The 27,148-nt window shown below is 47.9% G+C and overlaps 1 protein-coding gene across 6 annotated transcripts in view; it reads right to left on the minus strand.

The window, feature by feature from the left end:
• Window positions 1-27,148, minus strand: part of MTSS1 (MTSS I-BAR domain containing 1) — a 165,889-nt gene that overhangs the window by 20,097 nt on the left and 118,644 nt on the right. For 4 of the 6 annotated variants that reach the window (XM_047074157.1, XM_047074159.1, XM_047074161.1 and 1 more), the window contains exons 4-7: window positions 17,964-18,048; window positions 15,416-15,507; window positions 13,690-13,764; window positions 8,755-8,766 (exon numbers count right to left, since the gene is read on the minus strand). In XM_047074157.1, the coding sequence (XP_046930113.1) occupies window positions 8,755-8,766; window positions 13,690-13,764; window positions 15,416-15,507; window positions 17,964-18,048 (264 nt within the window). The remainder of the gene's footprint in view (window positions 1-8,754; window positions 8,767-13,689; window positions 13,765-15,415; window positions 15,508-17,963; window positions 18,049-27,148) is intronic. The other 2 variants (XM_047074158.1, XM_047074163.1) reach the window with 1 other exon arrangement.

Here is a 27,148-nt window from a genome sequence, read left to right on the forward strand (position 1 = left end):
ACCAAGTGTTATCTAATCTGGTAAATATAAATTTAAATTATTCTATAATTATAGCAAAGTTATCTTAAATATGTATTATATTGTAATTAAAGGACTTGCAAATTGTAGTATTCTAAAATAAGTATAATCTGTAAAGACTGCTATAATTATAGGCACAGTGAGTACATTTCCATTCAGGATATATCATAACCTAAAAACACAATGTTTATTTCTAAATTCACCAATATAACATATAATTATATTTATAAAGAAAAAAAACTGCAGGAGAAATTATTCCATGTCCCAGTTGGATGCACTAGCTTTAAGATTCAATCCAGAGTTGCAGGAGTACTGATTCAGTGCACAAGAGTTCATCCATTTGGCTCCCCCAGCACAGCTGGCCGCTCGAGTTCCCACTGGACTTGACCCCAGCCTCTCGTTCCACTCTGCAATGGCCACCCTCACTGGGTCACCTCGATCTCTCGTCTGGAGAGCTGCAATGTCCCCCAATGTGTCACCTAACATGCTGGCCCAGAGCAGTGCCAGACTCTTGCAAAAGGCAAAGTACCACTTCTCAACACTGCCCAGCGCTTTCAGGAAAAGTCCAATGTCATCAACATCGCCTGCCCTGCAAGGCATGCATGGGTCAGCCCACCCACCGGCAGCCTCTGAGATTCTTCTCAGGCCACTCTCTCTCCTCCCTGCACCCCACAGACCCTTCTCCAGAGCCCAGGGTCTGGCTGCATCCAATCCTCATGTGCGCTCTCCTCCCCCTCCACAGCCACCTAAGGCCTGTTCATCTGGCAACTCTCCGTCCTTCAGGAAATCCCTTCTGGAACTCTCTCATTAGATTGGGGTTTCCTTCCTTGACCTCAGAAGTGCCCTCCATGGATCCCACAGGACATTCCTCCCAGTACAAATTCCATCTTTATTTCTTGAGTTCTTTGACTGAGGTCAGTCTGCCCTACTGATCGGGAACCCCACGAACGTTTCTGCTCCGCGCCGTACCTTCTTACCGAGCACACAGGCTCTCAACACGTGCGAATGAACGAGGCACTGGTAGGGTAACTTGGCCCGAGTTTGCTGAACGGGCTTGACCATCCTGCCCTTAAATGGCCTAACATTATGAAACACAAATCCCGGGACCCAGGACTGCCAGGCAGCCACAAGAAAGGAGAGGGGTGCCTTCAGGGGACTTTCCAGACAAAATTCCCGAGTGAAGAGTTGCTTGTGACCTTTTCTCTAAACCTAAGTCACCTCAGTCTTGAGAACTGTCTTCCCACTGCCAGTTTCCAGGTCTTGGTTGTATTCACGCCGCAGAATTCCAACGAACACCACCCAGGAGGCTTTTACTCCCCCAGAATTCAGAAGATTATTTTCTTTACAGAAAATGCTGCGGGGACAAAGCACCATTAATGGGCACAGTGTCACGGGCCAAAGCAGCATCCCTAAAAGAAAAAGGATTTCATTTTTCATTTTAATTAAGTAGGGAGAGATTACAAAGTGGTCTGGAATGATATGAAGATGCCATATCTTGCAAACATTTATATTCTGTTTTCCTTAATCTTTATGTAAATGTTTAAGGCAGGAATTAATGCCCCCCATTGAGAGAAGGGAAAACCGAGACTAAGGGAGGCTACGTGGCTTGCATGGAGCCACTGAGCCAGGAATGGGCCCTGCCACCCTCCACCCGGAGGTCTTTCCTGTTCAGGGGCCGCGCTCTCTGTACTTCATGCTCACGGCAAACATAAACCCTGGGAACAAGTCACCAGGAGCTAAATGTTCAATGTCCCCAACAGCCCAAAGCAAAAACCCAGTCCACTGTGAATCGCATTATCTGGAACCTCCCAGCCTTCTCATCACACCCTGCAGCCCACGCCTGAGCCCTGGGGCTGGACCACGCCGGACACATTCTCAGGCAAAGGGCTTTCCCACGGGGAAGAACCAACACACTGGGTCAAGACCGCTGTCAGGAAAATATCCAAGGTCATCTGTTTTTCCTGAGACACAAGTACAGGGAAACAATCAGGATCTAACAAAATGCCTTCCATCTGCCACACACACACACACACACACACACACACACACACACACACAGTACTTCATTTGGAGGCACCCATTTTTTCTCATTTTTATAGCTCACAAATCAGGGTGCGTCCTGCAATCAATGGTGCGCCAGAGTTCAGTCGGCACCATCTTCTTCCCTCTTTTATCACGGTCCAGAAAAAAATGGTGTGTATCTCGTGGCATTCTAGAGTCAATGAAATGTGGGCTACAAATACAGAAACAGACGCGCAAGAAGAGGCTGGAGATGAGAAATGGAATAAGAACTCCCTTTCCCCACCGAAAGGCGGCTGTCCTTGTGATCCCTGTACAAATCTACCCTGATAGCCTGTAGCAGTTTTGGATTGATTCCCCAAAGTGAAAACAAGCAGAAGTCAAAAGAAAGATGGATTCGATCAGACAAGATGGGAGGCGTTTTGACTTAAAAAATTTCTCAAACCAACTCGGTTTGTGTTATTCTTTCAACGTGCTGTGTGCCTCACTGTCCACTCGTCTGTGAGATATACATAATAGTACCCTGCTCACAGGGTTGTTTTCAGACCAAATGAGTTCATTCACGTGAAGCATGTAGCACAACGCCCAGTACGTGGTGATCGCTCGGTACGTGTCAGGTGCTATCAGTGTCTCTGAAGCCATCCTCCCCACACTGGGCACCTCAGCCGGGGGCAGTTTGCTGGGCACACAGGTTGGTTTTTTTTTAATGAGCTTTCAGTTCAATGTCTTCTTTGATGTACAGAAATGCAAAAGATCCCATAATCCTTTCACTAAAAGGTGGGGGTTTTGTCACCAGGATTCGCTGGTCCCTGGACCATCAGCTGCTTAATCAAAGACAGCTTAGAGGAAACTAGGAAAGAGCCCATGCCAACACGTGGCTCACCACCCATGGCGTCTCAGAACCCTCCTATCTTTGACATGATTCCTCCTCTGTGGTCAAAGAAACACTCTCCCATTCGTCAACCTGGTTGCCTGAAACCTGCATCTTCTTCAACTCCTCTCTCTCTCACATTTCCCCTAAAATGCTCTTTCTCCATCCCTGTGGCCACTTCCCTGAGCCCTGGTCACTGTCATCTCCCGTGTGGATCACAACAGCCACTTGTTAACGGGTATCCAGCTATGTCACTAATCCAAATGCACACGTTCACAGAACCTTCTAGAAGCCAAGGAGCCTTCAAGGGCTTCAGAGTCCTGAAAGTCTTAAGTCTTTAATACGGTAAAAACAAACAAACAAACAAACAACAACAACAAAAAAAACGGCCCTGCTCACCTCCCTGCTCACCTGTGGCTAGTTCTACACCTGAGGGAAGATGCAAGAGCCACGCCTATCCAAGGTAAGGTCTTAAAGGTACAGCGCACTCCTCCATCTTCCCTGGGCATGGGGAGAACCTGAGCCCGGCATCGAGCCCCTGACGGACACCTACCAGGCACCAATCAATATTAAATGGATGAAATGTCAACGAAACCCGCCTTCTGCTTCCAGCCCCACTGATTTTTCTGCATGCCTCTTCCCGGAAAGTACACTCATCTCTTGTCCCACCCACCCCTGTCTCTACAAGAATTCGATTCAACCTTTAGGAGTCTGTCTGCTTGAGTATTTGCCTCCTCCTGGAAGCCTTCACCTCCTCCACGGAGAATCCAGCCCCAGCGTTTTCTTCATAATGAACTGTACTGTTTGTTTTGCCAGGTCACGGTTGTCGGTAGGACGCCAGAGTGTTGTGTTAGGACAGAAAATATGTATATGTTCAGTCTTTGCCCCAGTTCCTGGCACAGAACTTCCCCAAACCCTTGGAATTTCCAGAATGACAGGAGTGTCTTTGTCATCCTGATGACCCGGGGGTAGGGGGTTAGATAAGTTCAGGATGGGAGACACTTACAAGGAAAACCAACCACAGGATTAGAGGCTTGAACTTTCAGCCCCAACCCCTAACCTCCAGGGAGGGGAAAGAGGGTGGGGTTACATCACCAATGATTAATCAATCGTGACTACATAACAAAGCTTGGTAAAAACTTGAATAGCCAGTTTCTGGAGGCTTCCTGGGCTGGGGAATATACCGAAGTGTTGGGAGGGTGGTATGCCCAGAGAGGACAGAGCAGCTCCGCACCCTCCCTGACCCCACCACCACCCTATGTATCCCTTCACCTGGGTGCTCGTATGTATCCTTTATAATAAGCCAGCAATCCCAAGTACAGAGCTTCCCTGAGTTCTGTGAGTCGTGTTCATGAATCATCAAACCTGAGGGGAGTCCAGAGGAAATCCCGACTGTGAGGTTAGCCAGGCAGAAGTGTGGGGAGCCTGGGGAACCCCACTCGTGGCAAGTGGCTAAAGTGGGGGCAGTCTTGTAGCACTGAGCCCCTCAGCCTCTGGGACCTATGCCAACTCTGAGTAGTTAGTGTCAGAACTGGGTTTAACTGTAGATGTCAGAAAACTGATGTGAGAACATAAATGCCTTTGCCATCCCGGGGACAGCTTGAGGGCAGAGGGTTCCTTTGCTTCCTTAGCTGCCCACAGGGCAAGTGGAGGAGGCACTCACACCCCTCTCCTCAACGGGCTGGCTTCCCAGGGCTCATCTGGAGCCTTCCCAGAGAACGGTTATGAACGAGAGATAGCACACCAGATGTGAACCAATTAGCCCCGTGAAAACCAAGGACGGCTTGCAGCTCTAGAGGGGCAGACCTATCATCCACCTCCCACTCACCGCACCAGCCACTGAATGTTCTCTACATAGATGAAAACCAGATTGCACAAGGAATCAGTTTCTCCAAGCAAGCTGTTCTTTAAATTCTTGGCCTTTTTGCTGGGATTCTGTTGTAACCTCTCCATGCCACTGTAAATACCTCTCCCTCGGCTTCTGAATGTAGCCACTGGGAAGCCAGGTGCTCCACACCGAGGTGACAGTCTCACCGTGCAAGAGACAGTTCAGAATTTCAACCTCCTGAGGTCAGCCATCAGCTGACCAGAGTCACGGGCAAGGCACCTGGTGGGCTGTGTCGGGGTGAGGCTTTCTTCGGAGACCAGCTCCGCACAGGAAGGGGGTTCGCAGCTCTGGGCCTCTGGGGGTGTCTGCGTGGCCTGTCTTTACTTACATTCTCAGTTGTGAAATATGGCCAACGAACCTCCCGGCCTCTGAGGACCACCTGCTTTCTTCTCCAAATGCAATAGCCCTTTGAAGGAGTTTTCCAGGGTTCAATTCCAAGGTCTCAAGTGATTCTAGGCAGGGACAGCTTCCGAATGCCACACAAGGTGTAAAAAGGAAAATTCCATCACTCCTGCTTTTGCCAAGGCTGTCCCTTTCTCTCCCGCTCTGCCCGCTGCTCTATCTGGGGCTTCCCAGAGCCAGAACGTTTGTCAGGCCGTGGCTCCCTTGTGCTGACTCATTATTACAAAGCCCTTCCCTGTCCATTTCACACAGGTTTCCCCATTAAGTAGGGCTTGTACCCATTCAATTATCTGCTGCATAATTAAATGTGTGTGCTCCTATAATGCCTTCCCCAAGCCTGGAAAGAAGCCGTGATTCAACCTTCCCCACTGAGTTACAGTTGGGTGCAAATACCCAGACAGATCTCGAGGCTGCATGCGGTCAAGCCACCTCTGGAGGCCGAGGCCAACACCCGACCCCTGACTTCAGAAGGAACTTTTCCAGCTTGAGTTTCTGCAGGGAACAATCATCTGTTCAGGCTCAAGGTCCACTTCTACCATTTGCACAGGTGTGAGCACAGGTCGGGGAAGCAGTCTGGACCACTCGCCAGCCCCACACCACCAAGGGCAGTATTTAGGAGGGGTGGGATTTAGGAAGGATGTTAGACTGGGTGTTGCTCTACAGACAGTCGACTCGTGTTAGTGAGGTGGTGACCACAGGGGGTATCCAGAGATTTCTAGGCTCTGCCACCTCCCTTCCAGGACCAGGTCTTAGGACCTGGACAGCAAGAAGCAACCAGGGTGGGCTCTCAGCTCCATATGGATTCCAGTGGCCCAGGAGCTCCTAAAGGGGATGGCGATTCCTGATGACTTTCAGAGGCCCCATCCATGACGCTCGTGGTTCACAGCCATGCAGGTCCCCTCATGCCAGCCACACCGGCTTCTGAGCGGCCGTTTATCCCTCCTACCCAGCAGCAGAACAGGGGAAAGAGGTCTTCTGCCCGTGCGGGGCAAGAAAGCCAGGTGATTCGCTAACAGCTCAGACTTTAGATTTTTAGGTGGGAATTCCCTCCGGGGAAGAGGACTTATAGAATTATTCCTCTTCCCAGAACCAAAGGCAGGGGTGCCTGGAGGAGACCCAGACACATCCAACTTTTTACCACGGAGACGGGGAGAACGACCCACACTGACTACAGTCTCAGGGGGCGTTCTTAGAGTGGTTTCTGCTGGTTCTGTAGGTACAGAAGAAACATACATGGGAATGTGTGCATGCACTTCATGTGGCCACAGGACATCAAAACCACTGCTCCTGGTGAAACGGACGCTGATGGGGGAGAAGTTTAGTCCAGTTCGGGGTGTGAGCAGAAATAAGGCCCAGTGATAGAACCATGTAGAGGCAGGGCAGGGTGGCCAGGCAGCTAAGGCTGAGCAGGCGGGGTCCCTGTGGTTCCCCTATGGGTACTCCTGAAAAGCTGACTCAGGGTAGTGCACACAGTTGCCCTCAGGGTGCCCCTTTGCAACATGGTCACCTTCTCCCATGGTTCTGGTGCTTGCGTCTAAATGGTGACGACCATGTGCTGGCATATGCTTTGCCCCTTCACCTTGAACGTCCCCACCCTATTCTCCACCGGCTGACCCCTTTCCATCTTCCCATCACCTTCCACTCCAAGCTTCGCTGGGTTTCTTCTTCTTTGCCCATCGCTAGACCCTTTGTTCACCCTCAACACGGCACTGAGCATACAGATTAAACAGGGTGGTTTACTCCCACTAGAGTCTCAATTCCTTGAGGGGGCGGTATACGCCTGGTGGAATACTTTTGGAGTTGTAAATTCCTTCCCTCAGGAACCACGCTTATGCAGAAACCTGGGGTTCAAGGTAAATACTTCTAACTGGATCAAAGGAGGGTTTTGTATAAATTTTTTTTTTTTCTCTTGTCAAACCAGGACACTTTCATTACTGAGAACCTATGTTAAAATATAGATGTTCAGGTTCAAAAATGATTTAAAACTTGTAAAAAAAAATTTATGAGGGCTTCAAGACATATTGCTTTCTTCTGTCTTTTATGCCCGAGTTTACTGCTATGATTTCATATCACTGTGGCTTAGCCTTGGGAACCCTGCTTGAGTAAGAAACAGAGGGAGCTGTGATTTTTCCTGAGATGAGCCACATGTAAGTGACAGAGCCAAAGGGCTGTGCGATTTCTCTCCTCATCCCCAACCCTGCTGCCCATCATTCAAAACGAATAAACCATGCAGTTTACGCCACAGACTGACTCACCCCAGACTCTTACAAAAAGTTCTAGTAAAACTCTGTGTCATCGAAAGGACACATGGTACAGATGCCTTTATATGAAATGTCCAGAAGAGGTAAATCCATAGAGTCAGAAAGCAGACAGGTAGGTGTCCAGGGCTGAGGGCAGGGGGAATGGGGAGCAGCTGCTCAAAAGGCAGGGGGTATCTTTTCGGGGTGGCACAAATACTCTGGAATTAGACAGTAGTGATAGTTGCACACCGTTGTGAATGGACCACAAGCCTTTAAGACAGTGAATCTTATGTGATATAAATCTTATCACAGTAAGCAAAAAACCAAAAATGGCTGTCTTACCTTCCTTCCAAAAGTACACTAAAAAATGTTCAAACTGTTTCATAATCACAACACTAAGGACTGGAAAAGATCATCATTTATAAAGCTGGGGACCATCTCGGCCCCACTGGTCATAGGAGACCTGTGTTGTTTGGGTTTGTCGTGGATGACAGATTCCAGTTCAAAAACCTCTCTGGAGCTGTTCAGTAAAAATGTTCTCAGAGAACACTCAAGCACATTCAAGGCAAGGATAAATCACACGGATGCCGCATGGACAGACCTTTCTGAGACAGAGGGACAGCCACAAGACTCCAAAAGCAGATCACCCAGAGAATGAGGTTCAACATTTAGGCAAGAAGAATCATTTTGATTATTGAATTTGAAGATCTGATACCTTTGAAATGAAACACTACACAAACTCTGCTGAAATAAGAAATACTTTCGTTTTTTTTTTTTTTTTTATCGATTATTCATTTTGAAAAGAACTGTATGGTCCCAGGGAGACAAAGTATAAAGACAGTTTGCTAGCTTAATGCAACCAAATCTGATTTGGGAATTATTATGAGGGGTTATTTAGTGCAGTTCTACATATTTTGTTTGTGATATAAATACACATATACATATATAGCTCAGGTATATATGTATGTATAAATACGTTTATTTCCTGTGCAAATCACTCTGTATTTCTTCTTTCCATAAGTCTAATACTGAATTATGGTGATGCAAAGGCCCTCAGGGTGTTGGGCTAACCCGTGAAAGGGCCAAACACCGCAGAAAGAAAATGATTACACACACACACACACACACACACACACACACACACACACACACACAAACAGGATTTTCTTAGTTATGGAAAATTAAGTAGGCACAACTGATTGCTCTGAGCCGGCAGGAAAACTTGGGCAACTAGCATAGGTCTGGACAACCATGGAAAGCCCACAGCAAGGACCACATCGTGACCAGCCACCAGAGAGTCAGGATGGTACACTTACCGAGAGCGTCCACTGGCGGGGGGTGCACGGTGACAAAGTGCAGGATACACAATTGACACAAAAAGGAAAATAATAAAGTCAAACTGGTATTCGAGCAGCAGGCTTACCCTTCTTTCATGTGTTAAACAGTCCGAGGCTGGCCACTGAATTTTGTTTTAGGGCAATTAAACCCACCTCCACCAACAGCCGTGCGCCCAGGTTCCCTTCCCTGACTCACTCATATTCTTTCCTTCACATCTAAACAGAAATCTTCCTACTTAGTAAGCATCACCCCTAGAGAGGACAGTACGGCTCCTAAGAAGAGAGATGACTATATTCCCAAAAGAAGCCAATTAAGGTATCAAGAAAATCCTTCAAGTATAATTTATTATAACTTGCAAAGTAATTAGAGAAACCCAAGGAAGAAAACTTAAGCTAAGGTGAAAATAAAAAAAAAAAAAGTTAACATTTTAGCTTAACAGCAAATACCACATTAGTCTGGAATTCTGTGAGTCTGTTTGTTAGGTTTATAGTATTTGCTTTGCAGGGTCTGGCTGAAAAGGATAGATTGGTATCTATCTGTAGAATCTGTAAAAGGTCAGGCTCAAGGGTTAATCCAGCAAAATGTTCCAGTCTCAGCGCTCCCAAAGAAAGTCCCTGATAAGCTTTTGGTAGTTACAGATTGAAACAGAAGGCTTTACCATAATTAGTTTTTAAATTTAAATTAAGAGTAACATGGGAGTTAAAGGAGAAGGTTGCTGACTTCGTGCAGTACAGCGGCAGAAGCAGGCAAATGCCGTAAAATGTTTCCCACACCCAGTCCACACGCGCTTTGCCCGTGAAGGTATGGCCGACCCCAGGACCCCAAAGGGCCATGAGCTGACATCAAACAGCAGGGCTTTATGGGGACTCATGAGAGGCCTTTCAGAACGTGGGCTACTAGGCCAGCTCCACACCATGTCCCTGCCTTCCTGCTGCCTGTGTCTTCTCCCCATCAGCTGTCCATAAGGCTGGCTCTGCCTGTGTCCCAACCCCGGACACCAGCCTGGAACTTCCCAGAGGGCAGGTACCGTCTCTGTAGCCCCCAACATCTGCCTGGAGTTTACTCCTGGTAGGTGTTCAATAAACCTGCCTTCCAAAAACTGGGTACATTCACCCACAGCTGGAGCATCTGTCAAGTTGGTTTTTTTCTACATGTTTATTTATTTATTTTTGACGGGAGGGGGAGGGGCAGAGAGAGAGGGAGATAGAGAATCCCAAGCAGGCTCCATGCTGTCAGCATAAAGCGTGCCGCAGGGCTCGAACTGACGAACCGTGAGATCATCACCCAAGCCGAAATCACGAGTTAGGCACTTAACCAGCTAAGCCACCCAGGTGCCCCTGCCAAGTTGTTTTAAAATGGTTTTGAGGTGCGCCTGGGTGGCTCAGTTGGTTGAGTCCAATTCTTGGTTTTGGCCCAGGTCTTGATCCCCAGGGTCATGGGATCAAGCCCAGAGTTGGGCTCCACAGTAAGCTTGGAGCCTGCTTAAGATTCTTTCTCTCTCTCTCTCTCTCTCTCTCTCTGTCTGTCTCAGCCCCTCTCCCTTGCTCACCGTGCTCTCCCTAAGATAATAAAATAATAAAAATCTTAAAAAATAAAACATCTAAAACAAAATGAAATGGTTTTGAAATTAAATCTAGCCAAATCTACCAAAAAACATTCAAAGTTTTTTTGATGGTAATATTTAAATACCTTTAGATTATAAATTACCACTCTATATTACAGTAAAAAAAAAAAAAGAGTCAAATAAAGCATGTGACAAAAGGTGATTATCTGCAGAGTGAAAATTAAGGTAAATTAGTCACATACAAAAATTACACCCCAGGGGCACCTGGGTGTTTCAGTCAGTTAAGCATCCAACTTTGGCTCAGGTCGTGATCTTGCGGTTTGTGGGTTTGAGCCCTGCATCCAGCTCTGTGCTGACAGCCTGGAGCCTGGAGCCTAGAGCCTGCTTTGGATTCTGTGTCTCCCTCTCTGTCTGCCCCTCCACCGCTCACTCTCACAGTCTCTCTCGGTCTCTCAAAAATAAATAAATGTTAAAAAAAAATTGCACCCCATATGTGTCTGCCTATGTCAAAGGCAGTGCTATAACCATGCTTAAGTTAAATGCACAAAGGAATTTGAAATTTTGAAAAAAAGAGTCAGAAGAATTTTTAGATCAAAGATCACAGTTTTTTTAAAAAGGCACAGCAGAATGCTGCTTGGTGATCTCCTGAAAACACATTAAAAGGTAAGTGATTATTTGGTTATCAGATTCAGTTCTATCAGGACAAAAAAAAAAATGTATCCAAAGCACGTGTCTATCCCAACATATGGTATAAATCTCAGAAGGAACTACTAACACTTTATAAGCCAAGAGTCCAGGAAGGGACCACTTGAGGGAGATGAGTTCTGGCAGAAAAGGGAAACTACCGGTAACCAGACCCAAAAATTAACTCGAAGCCTCAGATAACCAGATTTCTTCTGGCCCTTGTAGCATTCCCGCTCCATTCTCAGGCTACCCATCTTCCAGGAGAGCGCTCCATTCTAAACAGTCAGAATGACGACTCTGGTACCTTCTAGAAGGTTCCATTCGCCCCAGAAATACACAAATGCGTGCACTCAGGTCAAATAAAATGCACTTATATATTGTAGAAAAAAAATTATAAAGGATAGAAATAAAAACTGCTTTCTGGTTGTACTCTGGAGTAACTAGAAAATCATCTGGAACATTCCAAGCTACTGATCTGACTTGGCTCATAGATATAACAACACCACCATGGCCACCTTGTCTGGAAGGACATGGTGCCTGACACCACCAGGTACACGGCCAGGGGCTGAGGGATGGATGCTTCAGAAACCCTTGGTCAGAGCTTCCACTCTCTACCTTCAGGCCCAAGGGCCCCACGAAGCCCCACAACCAATGCCAATTATTCTGAATCCCAGGACCAGAAGCATCTATCTCTTCATGTTACCCAGTCCAGCACCCTGGGTGTCCTGAAACTTTCTACCGGGTGCCTAGAAGGGGAGCTCATTATCCTCTCCAGGCAGCCCGAGCCAGTGCTGGGCAAGTCTAGTTGCCAGAAACTTCCTTTTGTGTTGCACTGTAATCAACCCATCAGGCTTTCCCCGTAGGTCCAAATTCTGCTAATTGGACAATGCCAGGGACTTTGAGTGACAGATGAAGACTAGTTCAGCCTCCATGGAGCATTCAGATAAAAGGATTATCACTGCAGCCAAGAACTTAAGGCCTCTGGAAAGACAGCTCTGGAAAAGCTCCTTTTTAATTCCCTCATCCTCTTCACCAAACTCCCAAACCTTTCCCGAGCTGGAAGTATCTTCCCTGGACCTTCCTTCCAAATCCCTTCTATCTCAAAGTTGCTAAGCTGTCAACTACATGGAATTCAGTTCCAGCCTGTTCTTCCATGGGACCCCAGATTCAATGGAAGTGGATGACTGGCTGTTTTACTTATGAACATTGACCTCTGGACACACTAAAATGTTACTGGCCACAAACCCCATTCGTTGTCCAACACTAGCTCCCTGGTGCACTAAGAAGATATAATGTACATTTGAGAAGCACTAAGACCAAGAACACACATCCAAAACTAACAACTGAGGCCAATACTAACAGAACATCTGATTATGAGTGAAAACTCTCCTGCCTTGGGGCGCCTCAGTCGGTTAAGCGTCCGACTTCAGCTCAGGTCATGATCTCACAGCTCATGGGTTCAAAAGCCCACGTCGAGTTCTGTGCTGACAGCTCGGAACCTGGAGCCTGCTTTGAATTCTGTGTCTCCCTCTCTCTCTACCTCTCCCCGACTCATGCTCTGTCTCTCTTTCTCTCAAAAAAAAAAAAAAAAAGAAAAAGAAAAAAAAATTTAAATTCTCCTGCCTTTATCTTGAAATGGTCTTATGGTTTTTCACAAGAACTAGGAGGGCATTTTTTAAAAATGTCCAAGCTTTAAAACTTTGCCGAGTCCTCACCCCACTGTCCACCAAACTACTCCATCTCCCCAAATGTATTTTCCTCAAATACCAAATGAGAACCTCTCATTTAAGGAAAAGAGGAAATTTGGTTTGGGGGATTTCTACCTAAAAATTTTCCCAAACAAACACTAAGCACAGAGCAGCCTCAGGGGAAAAACAAAACATTTCATCAGTTGTGAGACAACAACTTCAAAAACTTGTTATCAAGAAGAACAGTCTGGAAAGAATGTCACCTTCTCAAGTTTGAGTCCCTACATTCTGGGTCTTAGTAAAACATTACAAATGCCTGCAAAGTGGATGTAGCTAGATTTTTCTGTGCACATTCGAAGTCCGCGCTGGAAGAGCAGAGTTGGGTCTCGTATCTGACAGCGGGCCAGCTGGTGGAGGACAGTCAGCAGGGAGGTGGGCAGACAGCCACGAGGCACCAGGCTGGTTTCCCCTAGGGAGCCCCCAGACTCACGAACACCCTGAAAAATCTCTCTATACAACAACAGCTCCCAGCTTCCCACTGCAGCCGTTTCTAACATTCTCACAAGACTTAATAAAGGGTTTCGGAGATTATAGGCTGTGAAAGATGGAGGAGAAAATGACATAATTTCTGTAATAATTACTAGAGGACATTTGCATGAAGGCTTTTATGCGTTATCCCAAGGCTTCCAAGAAATTTATAGGTTTCATTACAACGCACAATAGGGCACGGAAACTGTCAAATTTTGGAGACAAAGGTGGGGGGAGGGAACAAGTCAAGCACAACTTTGCAAGGGCCTCAAATTAATAGATATTCTGCACTTGAGAACTTTAATTCAGATGGATTCTATTTGCTCCTGTTCTCCAGGGCTGTCACAGGCAAGGAAGTCTGAATCGAATGCTTTCTGCTTCAAAGACAAATCAAGCACATGTTCATTTCCCCAAAGTAACACTATGCATAGCAGAATTTGTAGAGTTACCTTTTTTTGCTTTCTTCTGCAGTTTCAGCGTATCTGAGGACTTCTTTTTTATCTCTTGGCGGGCTTTTTTATATTCTAAGAGAAAGCAGAATTATTGAATAATTTTACCACCTTGCTCAACAGAAAATCTTTTAGGAACAACCATTACTCTCATCACAGAAAGAATGAACAATGATACGCAATAAACAGTTTAATCAGGGTACTATATGGTAAAAATCTCCTGCTGAAGGGGTTATTCACATGAAAACCAACAAAATGCACCATGGTCTTTTCCTGATAGAATTCACTCATATCAGCTGTGAGGAAAGACATCATTTGGGAATACTTTACTAAATGTGAAAAATCCACAATTTCTCAGCTCGTGTCAGGAAACTGAAGAATAGGATTTGCTTTCCCAAGGCCCCCAGTTTGCAGTGCTCTGCTCAAAAAAGAACCCATGTAGCAAACCACTGGCCAGATGTTACCATTCAGAGAAGAGCACTGAAGACTATAGCGTGAGAAATCAGACAGTGTCGGGGGGGAGAAACTGCGAAATGCCCAGCTGCCTTAGCCTCATTCTCACATCAACACCAAGGCCGGCACCAGACCCCCCGGAGGAGGGGGCGGCCCACAAACCCCACACTTCCCCTGACAACCACCTCCGCTTCCCCTACGGGTCTACACCTATTCCTGGATTTCTCGTTTCTGTTGCTGGCACCTCCATCACCCAGATTCAGACGTCTGAAATGACAGCTGCCTCTGACACTTCTCTCCTTTGCTGCCCTGGTATGCATTCAATTGATTGCCAACTGCTCCAGTTCCCTTGCAGCCTTCCCCGATGCCTCCCTCCCTGCTGGTGCCATGCCACCAATCAGACACCTCAGTCACGTGCTCATGCGATCCACTGTTAGCCAACCCTTTCATTCTGGTTCACTCCCCTCAGATCCACTCACGTGCTTTCTCTCCCCGACACTTTACTGCAGTTATGAGCCTCCCAGCAATGAATGGCTCCTGCCCCTGCCATGATGCCAGCACCCCCACCCATGGGTTCCAGGAAGACTGGCTTGGGAGGTGTCTGTCTGGACCACTCTGCCCCCGGCGGCTGGCACACGAGGGACTGGGACATGTTTGTTGAAGCATTTCCAAAGAAGGCAGCAGTTCTAGGGGTGCCTGGGCAGCTCAGTCGGTTAAGCGTCCGACTTTGGCTCAGGTCATGATCTCGTGGTTCACAGGTTCGAGCCCTGTGTCAGGCTCTGTGCTGACAGCTTAGAGCCTGGAGCCTGCTTCAGACTCTGCGTCTCCCTCTCGCTCTGCCCCTCCCCTGCTCTCTCACACACACTCTCTCTCTCTCTCAAAAATAAAGAAAAACATTTAAAAAAAAATTAAAAAAAAAAAAAAAGAAGGTGGCAGTTCTGGACAGCAGACCGAAGGATAGCTTGTATCATTAAAAGTTTGGTTTTCAAGATGTGTTGTGATGCCTGAAGTATGAATCTTTGGCAATTCACATTTAATTTACCTGATCGCAATTAATACCACCAAGAATCTGGGCTCTCAGCAACGGGGGGATGTTTCATGGGATCACTTTTGACTCCTTATTCTCCAACACAGAAATGCCTCCGGGAGACATGGGAACAGAGTGGGCCCTTAGGATGACACCAGCAGAGGCAGCAGGCGGCAGCCGGCAATACCCGTGCCTCTGCTCGGAACACGCGTACTACTATGCGGAGGACAGCTTGCCTCCCTGTACCTTTTGCGTGGTCTTTATCCAGCTGGTTAGCCACTTTCTTCCATTCTTCCATCTGTTCTTGAAGCGGGTTTATCAGACAATCAATTAAAGCGCTTTCACCAAAAAGAAAGAAGAAATTAGATACATTCTGTTGTCAAGATTTACACTTGGCTATCAAAACTACCTAAATCAAGGATTTCATGATGCAAGACAAGGCAGTATACTAAGCCCAAGTTCACATCCAAATCCCTCCATTTCGTAACAACCTTATTCTCAGAACGCTCTCCTCCAGAGACTGTTAGGAAGCCATAAGCATGACTGGTTGGAGCAACATCTCTTCTTGTTTTCCCTGCTTATCTTCTGACTCTTGTATTAACGAGCACGGATGCAGACCAGCGGGGTCACCCCTCTGGCTGCACAACAGAAGCACCTGGAGAGCTTTAAAAAGGTAAGGACGCCAGGGCTGCACCCCACACCTAAAGCCTGGCATACACTTAGAGGGTGGGACCCCGTTATTACTAATTTTTAAAAAGCCAGGGGTGCCTGGATGACTCAGTTAAGCAATCTGACTCCTGATTTGGGCTCAGGTCACGATCTCATGGTTCGTGGGTTCGAGCCCCACATCTGGCTCTGTACTGACAGTCTGGAGTCTGCTCTCCCTCTCTCTCTACCCCACCCCTGCCCGCATACTCTCTCTCTCAAAATAAATACATTATATATATATATATATATATATATATATATACACATACATACACATATATATGTATATGTATATATTTGTATATATACACATATACATATGTATATACATATATGTATACATGTATGTGTGTGTGTGTATATATATACACATACATACATACATATATAAAAGAGCCACATGAGTCTGATGTGCATTCAGGATTATGGTCATGACTGTAGGCTAACTGTGGATAGCCTGGAGAAAGAAAAGCTGAATGATGAGCTCTTGGATCAGAGGGTATCCCCAGGGACTCCCTGTATTTTTGTGCAGGGTCCCAAACAGATCACACATAAGCACGTGGAAAGGCAGCTCCCCACCCAGAGGAACCATGCAAGGCATGGATCCCCGAGGTTTTTGTCTGTGTAATGGAAGGAAAATGGACACGTTCTGACATTTACAGAGATCCTGTAGGAAAATTAGAAAGTGCCCATAAACTGCCTGAATTGCACTGATGAGACGTACTAAGAAGGTGTTCTCAGACTGCCTTTTGATCACAGAGCCTCCTGAAAACCTTCAAGTTCTCGGTACAGTTCCCTCCTTTCCTCATCAGGGTCTACGTGGCACTCCCCCCTTCATACACACTCCCTCCAGCCATCAACACAGCTCACTCCCTTATTTCTTCCAGGTGTCTGTTCAGATCTCTCTCTGGAATACACTCGCTCCCTAACCACCCAGGGTCGAATGGCCGCCACCCGTCTCCTCTCCGTGTGCCTCCCCTGGTGGCATTCAGCAGCCCCTGACGTCATGTCACGTGTACATAGTGCCCAGAGCGTAAGTCCCATGAGAACAGGACATGGTCCTATTCAGTGCTACACCCCACACTCCCTAACTAAGATAGTGCCTGGCACACAGTAGATGCTCAATAAATCACGGTCGTTGAATTGGTGTCCCCTCATGACTCAAATGTGCAGGCCACAGGCTTGCAAATAAACCCGGGAGACAAGTGTGAGAGGAGGTGCTGCATGGTCTGGGGAGCACCACCCAGGAGCCAGCAGGAGGGAAGGCAGGCAGATGTCATCACCTGCTATCCAGGCATTTTCTGCTGGAAATGTGTAGATGTTTCATTAATTTTCACAAGAACCCTTTAGAGACCATTATCCCCATTTTATAGTAGCTATGATTCCTGCATGATTCCAGCGCCTGAACGGCCAGTCCAAGGCTCAAACCCAGGCCTGGCCATCTCCAAGACCAGGCACTTCCCAGAATATTCTGCCACCTCCCACAGTGGCCCAGCCAGGGGGGTCAGAGGCATCTCACTTGGGCGTATCTGTAAAGCAGAATGCTATCCGTAAAGCAGAATGGTATGAGAGTGCTGAATTCTGCCCATCTTCTTGGAAGAATGCCCCCCTCCCTCCCACTGACTGGAACACGGGTGACTCCACATCCTGGTGCCAGCCGTTGCCATTTCCACCCATGCTGGCAGCGCGGGGCGCCCGATCGCTACTGCTGTCCTCCGTGGAGGGTGGACCCACAGCTGCTCCTCCAGGGGCTCCTGTAGGGGGCGGCTGCACCGCTCTTCCACCAGCGGAGGGCGAGCAGAGACACACAGGAGCACAGAGAAGACCCCCAAAGTGGGGTGCAGGATCCACGAGGGCAGGGACCCAGGCAGGCTGGTTGTCCGCCACATTCCCCGCACCCAGGCCAGTGCTGGCATGCAGCGGGTGACCAACGAACACTCGTTCAATGAGCGAGCAGAGCGATGGGCAGTGGGGACTTCGATGCTACGGGGAGATGACTGCTGCTTCGGGTGGGCAGGCGAGTCACTGCCTCCTTAACCTGAAACCAGCAAGGGCACATGCGATCGGGGCAGGATATGCTCCTCACCTCGAAAACTGCCTCAGCTTGGCTTCTATGCTTCTGTGCCTCATGCACATCCTCGTCAGGGCAGAACCGATCTCCCTGGTACCACCTGAAACAGAAACACACGCAAAGTTGAGGGCAGGAGACACAGTGGAATCACTGAAATCTTTAAAAAAATTTTAAGTTTATTTATTTTGAGAGAAACAGTGCCAGTGGGGGGAGGGACAGAGAGAGAGAGAGAGAGAGAGAGAGAGAGAGAGAGAGAGAGAGAGAGAATCCCAAGCAGGCTCCGCACCGTCAGCACAGAGCCTGATGCGGGGCTCGATCCCACAAATCATGAGATCATGACCTGAGCTGAAACTGAGAGTCAGACGCTTAACCGACTGAGCCACCCAGGCACCCCAGAACCACTGAACTCTTGAAAAGAGAATGAAATAATTTGAAAACAAGCGATATTTCACCATGTGATAAAACCCAAGCCACTGCTTCTCACCACGCATGTGCGCATACACACACACACACACACACACAGGGTGACACATTTTCCTATAATCACCAAAAATAGAAGTTACTTTTACTGTATGCAATGCCCAGTAACATTTTATATTCTATCTGATTTTCTTTAAATGCTGTGACCCAGAAATTGGTTTTACAACCCACTACCGGATCATGACCTACAATCTGAAAAACACTTCCCAAGGAAAATGATCAAAATAGTAGCCTGACTTTCAAGGAAAAGCTGTTGTTTGTTCTGTTTTCCACTTCTGGCAAAATAACCCTCTTCACGTTATTGAGAACAGCTAACAAGGCTACTCCGGCTAATTGTTTCAAGATACATATTCTAGAATACGAGTAATTCAGAGACTAGCAAGGCCAAAGCAAAACGAAACAAGGGAGCATTTTCTGAGGGGGTTGGGTAGCCCTAGTGAAAGGGGGTCCCGCACTGAACAAATGTCAATGTAAGCTGTAATTCAGTTTTATTTTCCCAAAATTCTGGTCATCCTGCTCCCTTTAGGCACACCCTCTTTAAGACTATTTGTGAAGTGCCCTTCCTGCCCCCTCCAAGAAACAATGCCCGAATCAGCACTTACTTGGGCGTGGGGAGCACGTCACAACTACAGACGGGAATTTTGCACCAAGCACTGGACAAGCTCAATTATAAATGTTATGAAAACATTGGGGCTCATGAAATCGGGGGGGGGGAGTAGAATGTCACATGAAGCACTATTTTTCACAGACAAGTCCTTCAAGGGAAAGCTGTAGGCATTTATGGTAGGTTTAACGAAGCCAAGTTAATGCGAAAGAAATTCCCTCCCTTATTAGTGCTGGTGATGTTATTATGGTTCGTATCTCCCCCTCTGCCTTCTCTTCTAGAAAGGCCAATGTGCTATTTCAGTTCCTCTTATTTGCCATTTTATTCTGCAAAACTAGCAGGTTTTCCAGAACCAAATAAATTAGTGTTAATAGTAATAAGTATTCAATATGAATATTTCTATATTTTAGTCTCAAAAGAGAAGTCTTCTAGAACAATTCTCCCACTCCTCTAAAACAGGGTTTCTCAGGGGCGCCTGGGTGCCTCAGTTGGTTAAGTGTCTGACTCTTGGTTTCAGTCAGATCATGATCTCATGATTCGTGGGATCGAGCCCTGCATCAGGCTCTGTGCTGACAGTGCGGAGCCTGCTTAGGATTTCATTCATTCATTCATTCATTCATTCATTCATTCTCTCTCTCTCTCAAAATAAGCAAGCTTAAAAAAAAAAAACTCACAGGGTTTCTCAGCCTGAAGACTACCCACATGTCAGATGATTCTTTGTTGGGGGGGGTTATCCTGTACATTGTAGCATGTTTAGCAGTATCCCTGGCCTTGACCTTCCACAAATCAGTAGCAGCCCCCAATTTTGTGACATCTAGACATGTCTCCAGACAGTACAGTGTTCCCTGGGGAGCAAAATCCCAGTTGAGAAGAAGCACTGCTGTTAAGAGAACCTGAGCAAGACCTAAAGGTCACCGGAGGCTGACTTTTTAAATGGCCGAAAGTCTTGGTAAAATGTTGCCCTTTAGCTGCTGGCACCTGCAGCCACTCTGGAGTTAGAAACCACCTGGGCATCCCCATCTACTGCAGCTCACCATGCTCCACCCGGGAAAACCAGTAGAGGGCGCTGTTTGCATGCGCACTACTTGCCTCCTGGGCTCTCTACAGGTTCTTCTAAGCCTTTATTGCTTATAAGCAGGGACGAGGAACACTTTATCCCCGGGGAAATATCTCCTATTTTTCCTGGGCCTTCATTTGACTCAAAGTTAGTAACCCGGCCATGCAAGGAAACTGGCACACTCATTCACTGCTGGAAGGAGTGTAAACGAGTACTTTTCTGGAGGAGAATTTGGCCGCGTCTATCCAGAAAAGCCTTCAAGACAAGTCCCCTGTTTGACCTGGCAATCCTACTTCTAGAAATTTAACCAGAGAAAACAATTAAGGATGAGAGCAAATCCCCACCTATGAGGACAGTCATCGAAATGTTGTTGACGACAAGAAAAACTGGAAGCAAAATCTCATGTAGGGAGCAGGGCAAATAAAGCATGGAGCACAGACGTACCCTGTCATAGCACGTAGTTACCTAAAATGCAGGACAGTGGTGTTTAAGGTCGTGGGAAGGTATGGCATCTGTATAGAGCTTAGGCTGTGCCAGGCCCTGGGGTAAGCGCTGTGCACACATGAACTCATTCAATCCTGCAAAATCCTGGTTGTGCTAGTATGATTACCCCCGTTTCCATCAGTGCCTTGTGGAATTTGTCCAGGGTCGCGCTGTCAGTAAGTGGGATTCCAACCGAGACTCAAGTTCCAGAGCCTATGCGTTTAACCACCCGGCACACGGCATTTACTACAGACCCAGGAAGGTAGGCAGGGGCAGGACGGAAAGCCTAGAATGAATCCCGCTGAATTTACTTAGCGACACGCTATTATGGGTGTTAGGCCCTTAAAGCCCCGCTCTCAAATTCTGGTTCTGGACCCTAGAAATGTCGAACTGGTCCCAGAGGACTGAGCTCCAATCCTTGCTAGGCTAACACTGAGAGCTAAGTGGTGGGCAGCTGTCTCACTGACAACCCATGCCTCAGTTTCCTCAAGATTGATTTCTAGGCTTGGAAATGATCACCTCAAGGTTGGTTCCCTCACCCCATTTCTCTGCTCCATTCTTTCTCTCACCTTCCCAGACATTTTCCATAGACGGCCACCAGTCACGTGTCATCTCCAGGAAAGCCCAATGCTTCCCAGAAACAGCTGACCTACGGTGCGATAACCAGCAGTTTCTAAACATGCTGTCTGTGCTCACCCCCGGGCCCTGCGGCACAGGAAACCCTGAGAGGGGAGGAAATAAAAACCGCAAAGAAAACTTCCAAATGGCAATTGTCTCCGTCCAATTGGCACAGAGCAGATGACATCCTCTGTGGACCCCGGGACCCAGCCGCTGGAGGCACTGCTGATCTAAGCAACATGGGGCACCCTAAAAATAGCTCTATGTGTGGAGGTGCTTAACATCTTATGCTCTTCCTGACCCTGGCTAAAACTTAAAAAAAAAAAAAAAATCAGCAAGTTCGAAAGAGCTTTCAGAGGAAACCGGCTGTAGCTACAAAGACAGAGCAGACATGTGGAAGGGCTCTGACTTGACAGTGAGAATATTTATGGAATCAAACGGCTGGGTTGAGACGCTCAAGAGCCTGTGAGTGAGGACAAGCTCTTACTCGTTTCGGTGCTGCCTGTACCCAGCACTGGTGCCGGATGAAGGAACCAACATTTACCATTCTGGGAGCAAATCACCACGCTGGCTCTACCTGGAGGCAGGACCACGGACTGGGTTTGTCTTTTCTTTAATCCACAAATCTTGGTGTGTCTTATAAGTGCACACTATACAATGTCCAACATCAGCACGAGATTCTTCTCTTAGAAAAGATCTATACTGATGCGAGCTCAATCCGAAGAGAGAATGGTATATTCGCTTCCTATTGTTTTTGTAATAAATTAGCACAAACTTACTGACTTAAAGCAACACACATTTATAATCTTATAGTTTTAGAAGTCAGAAGTCCAAAATCTGTTTCACTGGGCTAAGAAGATCAAGGCCTTGGGAGGGCTGCAGTCCTTCCAGAGGCTCTAGGGGGAGAATCTGTTCCTTGCCTTTTCCAGTTTCTAGGGGCTGCCTGCATCCCTTGGCTTGTGGTCTCTTCTAACATCTTGAAAGCCAGCTACTTAGCATCTTTTGTCTTCTCTGACCTCTGCACTGTTCTCACATCTTCTCGGACACGGATTCTCTCTACCTGCTTCCTATAAGAATCCTTGTGATTACACAGACCCAGCTGTAGAATCCAGGATAATCTCCCTGTCTCACGGTCCTTAACTGAATCACATCTGCCAAGTCCTTTTGCCTTACACCGTGGTAACATAGTCACAGGCTCCAGGGGCGAAGATGTAGACACCTTTGGGGAGGCATTACCCTGCCTACCAGCACTGCATAAGAGTTGCTCATTTGGAGAGTGCAGAGGGGCAACGCGTGTCTCACCAGAGCCTATGAATTGTCAGCTGGTTAAGTCTGGGCCAATGATCTAATTCCACCCCCAGCCCCCACTCCCGGCAGTGGCTGGTCTAGGGATGGGACGAGGAGGAGAGGTTGTCGTAGAAGCCTGTGGGGAAAAGACCCTGATCTGAACATCAACAAAGAGACACCACAGGATGTAAACAGAAGCAGGGTGCCCAGTTACTGCAGTCACCTATCATCATGGCCATGGGGACACCTGCCTCAGGATGAGACCCGTCCTCTGAAACTAACACACACAGCCTGGTCTTCCTCTGGACCCAGAGCTCCTGTTTTGTAAGAGCATACATCTCCTTTTTTTTTTTTTTTTAATGTTTATTTTTGAGAGACAGTGTGCATGAGCAAGGGAGGGACAGAGAAAGTGGGGGACAGAGGATCCAAAGCGGGCTCTGAGCTAACAGCAGACAGCCTGACATGGGGCTCGAACTCACAAACCGTGATGAGATCACGACCTGAGCTGAAGTCAGATGCTTAACGGACTGAGCCACCCAGGTGCCCCACATCTCCTTATTTTTAAAGCCACTTTGATTTGGTTTTGTTTCTTGCCAGTTGAAAGGAGAAGAGAGAAGGAGCAAGGGCCTCCCGTGCTTCCCCGTAGCACCAGGAAGCAAGCTGCCGCTGAAAGAAATAACGGTCTCCAAGTGGCTGCGGATGTAGATATACTTTATGGCAAAAATCTTAATTCTTTTCCATGTGGCACATGTAAGAGCTTTCTCCTGTAACAAGCAAAGGTTTTTCATAATAAAGTAACACAAATCAGTCAGTGATCTAAATTGGATGGATTGCAAAGGAGCCCAACAGTGGAGAAAAAAGAATAGGGTCCAGAGGCTAGACTAGCAAAGTACAAATGTCGGGGTAGAATACTATGTTTTGCACCTGAAGACACTTAAAAATTCCATAAATGTTTGCTGAGTGGTGCACCAGTTTCCTGGGGCTTCCGTAACCAAGCACCCCAAACCAGCGGGCTTACTTAACACAGCCACAACGTACTGTCCTCACACGTCTAGAGGCCAGGAGTCTGATGGGGCCGTGCTCCCCTGGGAACCTGCAAAGGAGAATCCTTCCTGCCTCTTCCCAGCTTCTGGTGGTTCCAGGCAATTCCTGGCTTGTCAAAGCTTCACTCCCGACTGTGTCTTCATTTTCGAGTGGCGGTCTCCCCTGTGTGTCCGTCTTCACATGAGGCATCTGTGCCTGCGTCTGCATGTGTCTGTGTCCAAATTTCTCTCTTCTTCTAAAGACACCAGCCACACTGGATTAGGGCCCACCCTAATGACCTCACCTGAACTTGATTACACCTGCAAAGACCTTATGTCCAAATAAGGTCATATTCACAGATACTGGGGGGGGGGGGGACTTCAACCTATCTTTCTAGAAGACTCAGTGCACCCATGATGGGGATCTACCATGCAGCAAGAATTAAAGTGATTCTGAAGAGGACAACAAGGGTCTGACCCTTAAGGGGCCAGCAGACTGTCTGGCAGGGATAGCTACGAAATGGGGCAAAGGAATGCAACCTTTGCAGCATCCTTGTGGGGTTGGTATTCTCATCCCCATTTTATAAATGGAAAAACGAGCTCAGGAGAGTTCGCTAACTTGCTGAGGGCTACAGGGCTGGGAAGCGCAGAGCCAAGATCCAAGCCCCACTTTTACTGATACTGAAAGGCCCTTTCCCACTATGATAAGCTGGAGACATTCCCAACTGAGGACAAAGAGGCACGCTAAAATAACAGAATGCAAACTATTTAATGCCATTTTGGGGATGATAAGGGAAAATAAGGAGCTGCTATCATCCCTCCCTGCCCCCCCCCCCAACAAAGTCCTATAGGGCTACACCCTTCAGAACGCAACTGGCCACAGTGGTTTTGCAAAGGCGGGACCATGGTGCACACCCAGTGGCATCGTCCCATCCGCCCACGCTGCCTCATTTGCAGGCGGCTTCTGTCTCCCCACGCAGCAGGGGACTAATGCACAGGCCATGGAGGGGTCTACAGCATGCAGGTGGCCAGCGAGGACTGAAAAGCCAGTCTGTCAGGCCCAGCTTCTGCGGCAGAAGGGGGGAGGGGGGAGCAAGATTTAAGAAGCGCTCAAGTCGAAGCGCAGGGTGACAATAAGTCACTGTGCGTCCCGGAGGCCCTCTGAGGGCTCATGTTGTTGGGAAGCCTGATTAGCAGTCAGAAAGAACCACTGGACAGGAGGGCTCTCTCTGAGGCCTCTGCAGGAGAGGGCTCAACAGGACGGGGCCCCCCACCTACTGCGGGGTTTGTCGACCCCAACACTGCTTACATCTTGGACAAAATCCTTCTTTGTTGCACGGGGCTGCCCTGAGCACTGCCGGGTGAAACACACCCCAAGTCGTGAGGACCAGAAATGTCGCTAGACATTTGCCAGGGCGGGGAGGGGGGGCAAAATGGCTCCTGTCGAGAACCACCGGCCAAGGGGGAATTGTGACCTTTTCCCATAAGAGGGCTCGCTGACCTTGGTGCTGGGTCTTGAGAAGCCACAGGTGACATATTCAGCTGTACCAGCAGCGGCTAGGAGAGGGGGCTAAGCTCGCCACCCACCCCCGGCTTCCTAAGCACAGAGGCAATAGGAGCCTCCTGTTGATGTGACCAAGAAAATACTCCACTCGCCGTTAAAGAAACATTAATTTCAAAACACACGGCTGACATTCCCCACAAAGTCAACAGGCACTAACTCCCTCCCCTGCAGCCTTAGGGACACATTAATTCCACCAGAGGCAGCTTATGTTCAACTGTAAAAACAGCTATGAAAGGGAGGCGGAAAAGTCCACATGAGGCAAGACCCCAGGCACAGAAGACCCACCTCGGGTGGAGTTAGGAAGGGCTCCTTTGTGGGACCCACGAGAGCTCAGAGGAACAGGGCGGTGGAGTAAGTGAACTCCGAGCGCCCAGCAGCTTGTGACTTCTATCTGGACGCAGGCCAGCAATGCACTGACAGCCCCAAAGCGTCTCTGAAGATGGGTGACACCGGACACCAAACAGGCGTCACAAAACCCTCACTCTGTCCTTGCTGCACCCGGATGCATGAAATTGCTTCCTGCGCCCATCCGGTTAAAGTTTAAAAGATCTAAGATGGGTGGCCGTGTGTGGTTCCCAGGCATATGGCCACCAATCACACCAAATGTACCAAACACATCAATTTCAGACTGGAGGTCACCCCTGTGACACATTTTTATCAGGAATCTTTTTCCAAAACGTATCTGCTTTATCCACACCAAATCTTACCTCTTGTGGTATGTGACCCTGTCCCCTTCCCCCACTGACCTCAGAAGAGTTCTGGGGGCCCAGTCCCAGCTGCATTCCACCCACCCCACGCCACATACCTGACTGACATGTGGCCCCCAAGCAGCCTGCAGGCCCTGGGGCTCCCACAGCCCCACTCTCACTGTGGCCAATCCGGAGTCGTGGCACCAGCTCCCTGTCCTCTCCCAGACTAACACGGGGATCAAGAAGAAAAGCAGTAGAGAGGTTAAGAGAGCTCGGCTTTGAAGTCAAACAATGTGGATTCAAAGCCCAGCTCCCCTTCCCCCCCCCCCCCCCCAGCTCACTAGCTGTGTGACCTCGGGAAGGGTCTAACTTTCTTAGACTCACATGTGGATGACTGTACTCTAACAAACAGCGAGCCCGACTCATGTTTCAGGTCATCTCTGTTGTGCACATCACACCCGAAGAGCATCACCTGTGATTCAGAGTTTGGGCTTCTTGTGAAATAGTCTGAGTATCCCAGATTTTTATAGCCTTGTCCCCTGATCTTTCACAATTGCCTCATCCATATGTCATCTGACGGTGACATTTCTGTCTAAAAGCAACTTGCTTCTAGCCTATCTTTTAAGCATTCCACTTACTGTGCAGAAATAACCAATCTTGGTTTTTACACTCATATTCCAAAGATTTACCAACCTTATAATTAAATAATTTCATGAGGGTCCGTAACATGTGGATATACAGAAAAAGATCTACCAGCTATGAGCTTACAAAAGGCAGGGGTTGGTATAGTTTATAGAGAAACACGGAGTGCTGGATACATCAATGGGCCAGTTAAGTAGGGCTTTGGTGTGGCAATAGTCAGCCAAGTCCTACAGGAGGGCAGACGCCAGAGGAACTGTGGCCTGACTGGAGCAACCACCCACATCAGTGCACCAGCCATCGCAGCACAGCCCTCCCTCCCTTCTTCCATGTGGAATATCGCCCTTCTCCAAGGAGCTGGCTAATGAGAACATGGAGGGCAAGTTAACAGTACAGAGGGTGGTTTCTGCAAAAGCCCAGATAATTCCTTCTTCCCAAACATCTCAGGAGACCAAAGGCTGGGAAGGAGCAGTTCAGAGGGTCTGCCTTGGAAAGGCTGTACTTATGTTCACATCAGCGAAGTGGTCATTTGATGGTACTCAAAGCTCTAGCTTCGAGAGGTTCATGGTCAGCCGACTGCAGTGAGCCTCAGTCTCTCAGTGTTCCAGGTCTCCAAAACAGGCAGGCAGCTGTCCTTGACTAGCCAGCGTTTGAAGGTGTCCCCAGCCTTACTTCTCTGTTGTTTATTTTTACGTTGCAAAGATCAAGACAGTTGCGTCACTAGCCTCCTTCCAGCAAAGGATGGAAAGGAAAGGTC

This window comes from Lynx rufus, unplaced genomic scaffold, assembly GCF_022079265.1.
Source record: "Lynx rufus isolate CCGP_SWC_20201006 ecotype Redwood Valley unplaced genomic scaffold, mLynRuf1.p SCAF_12, whole genome shotgun sequence".
Taxonomy (NCBI): Eukaryota; Metazoa; Chordata; class Mammalia; order Carnivora; family Felidae; genus Lynx; species Lynx rufus.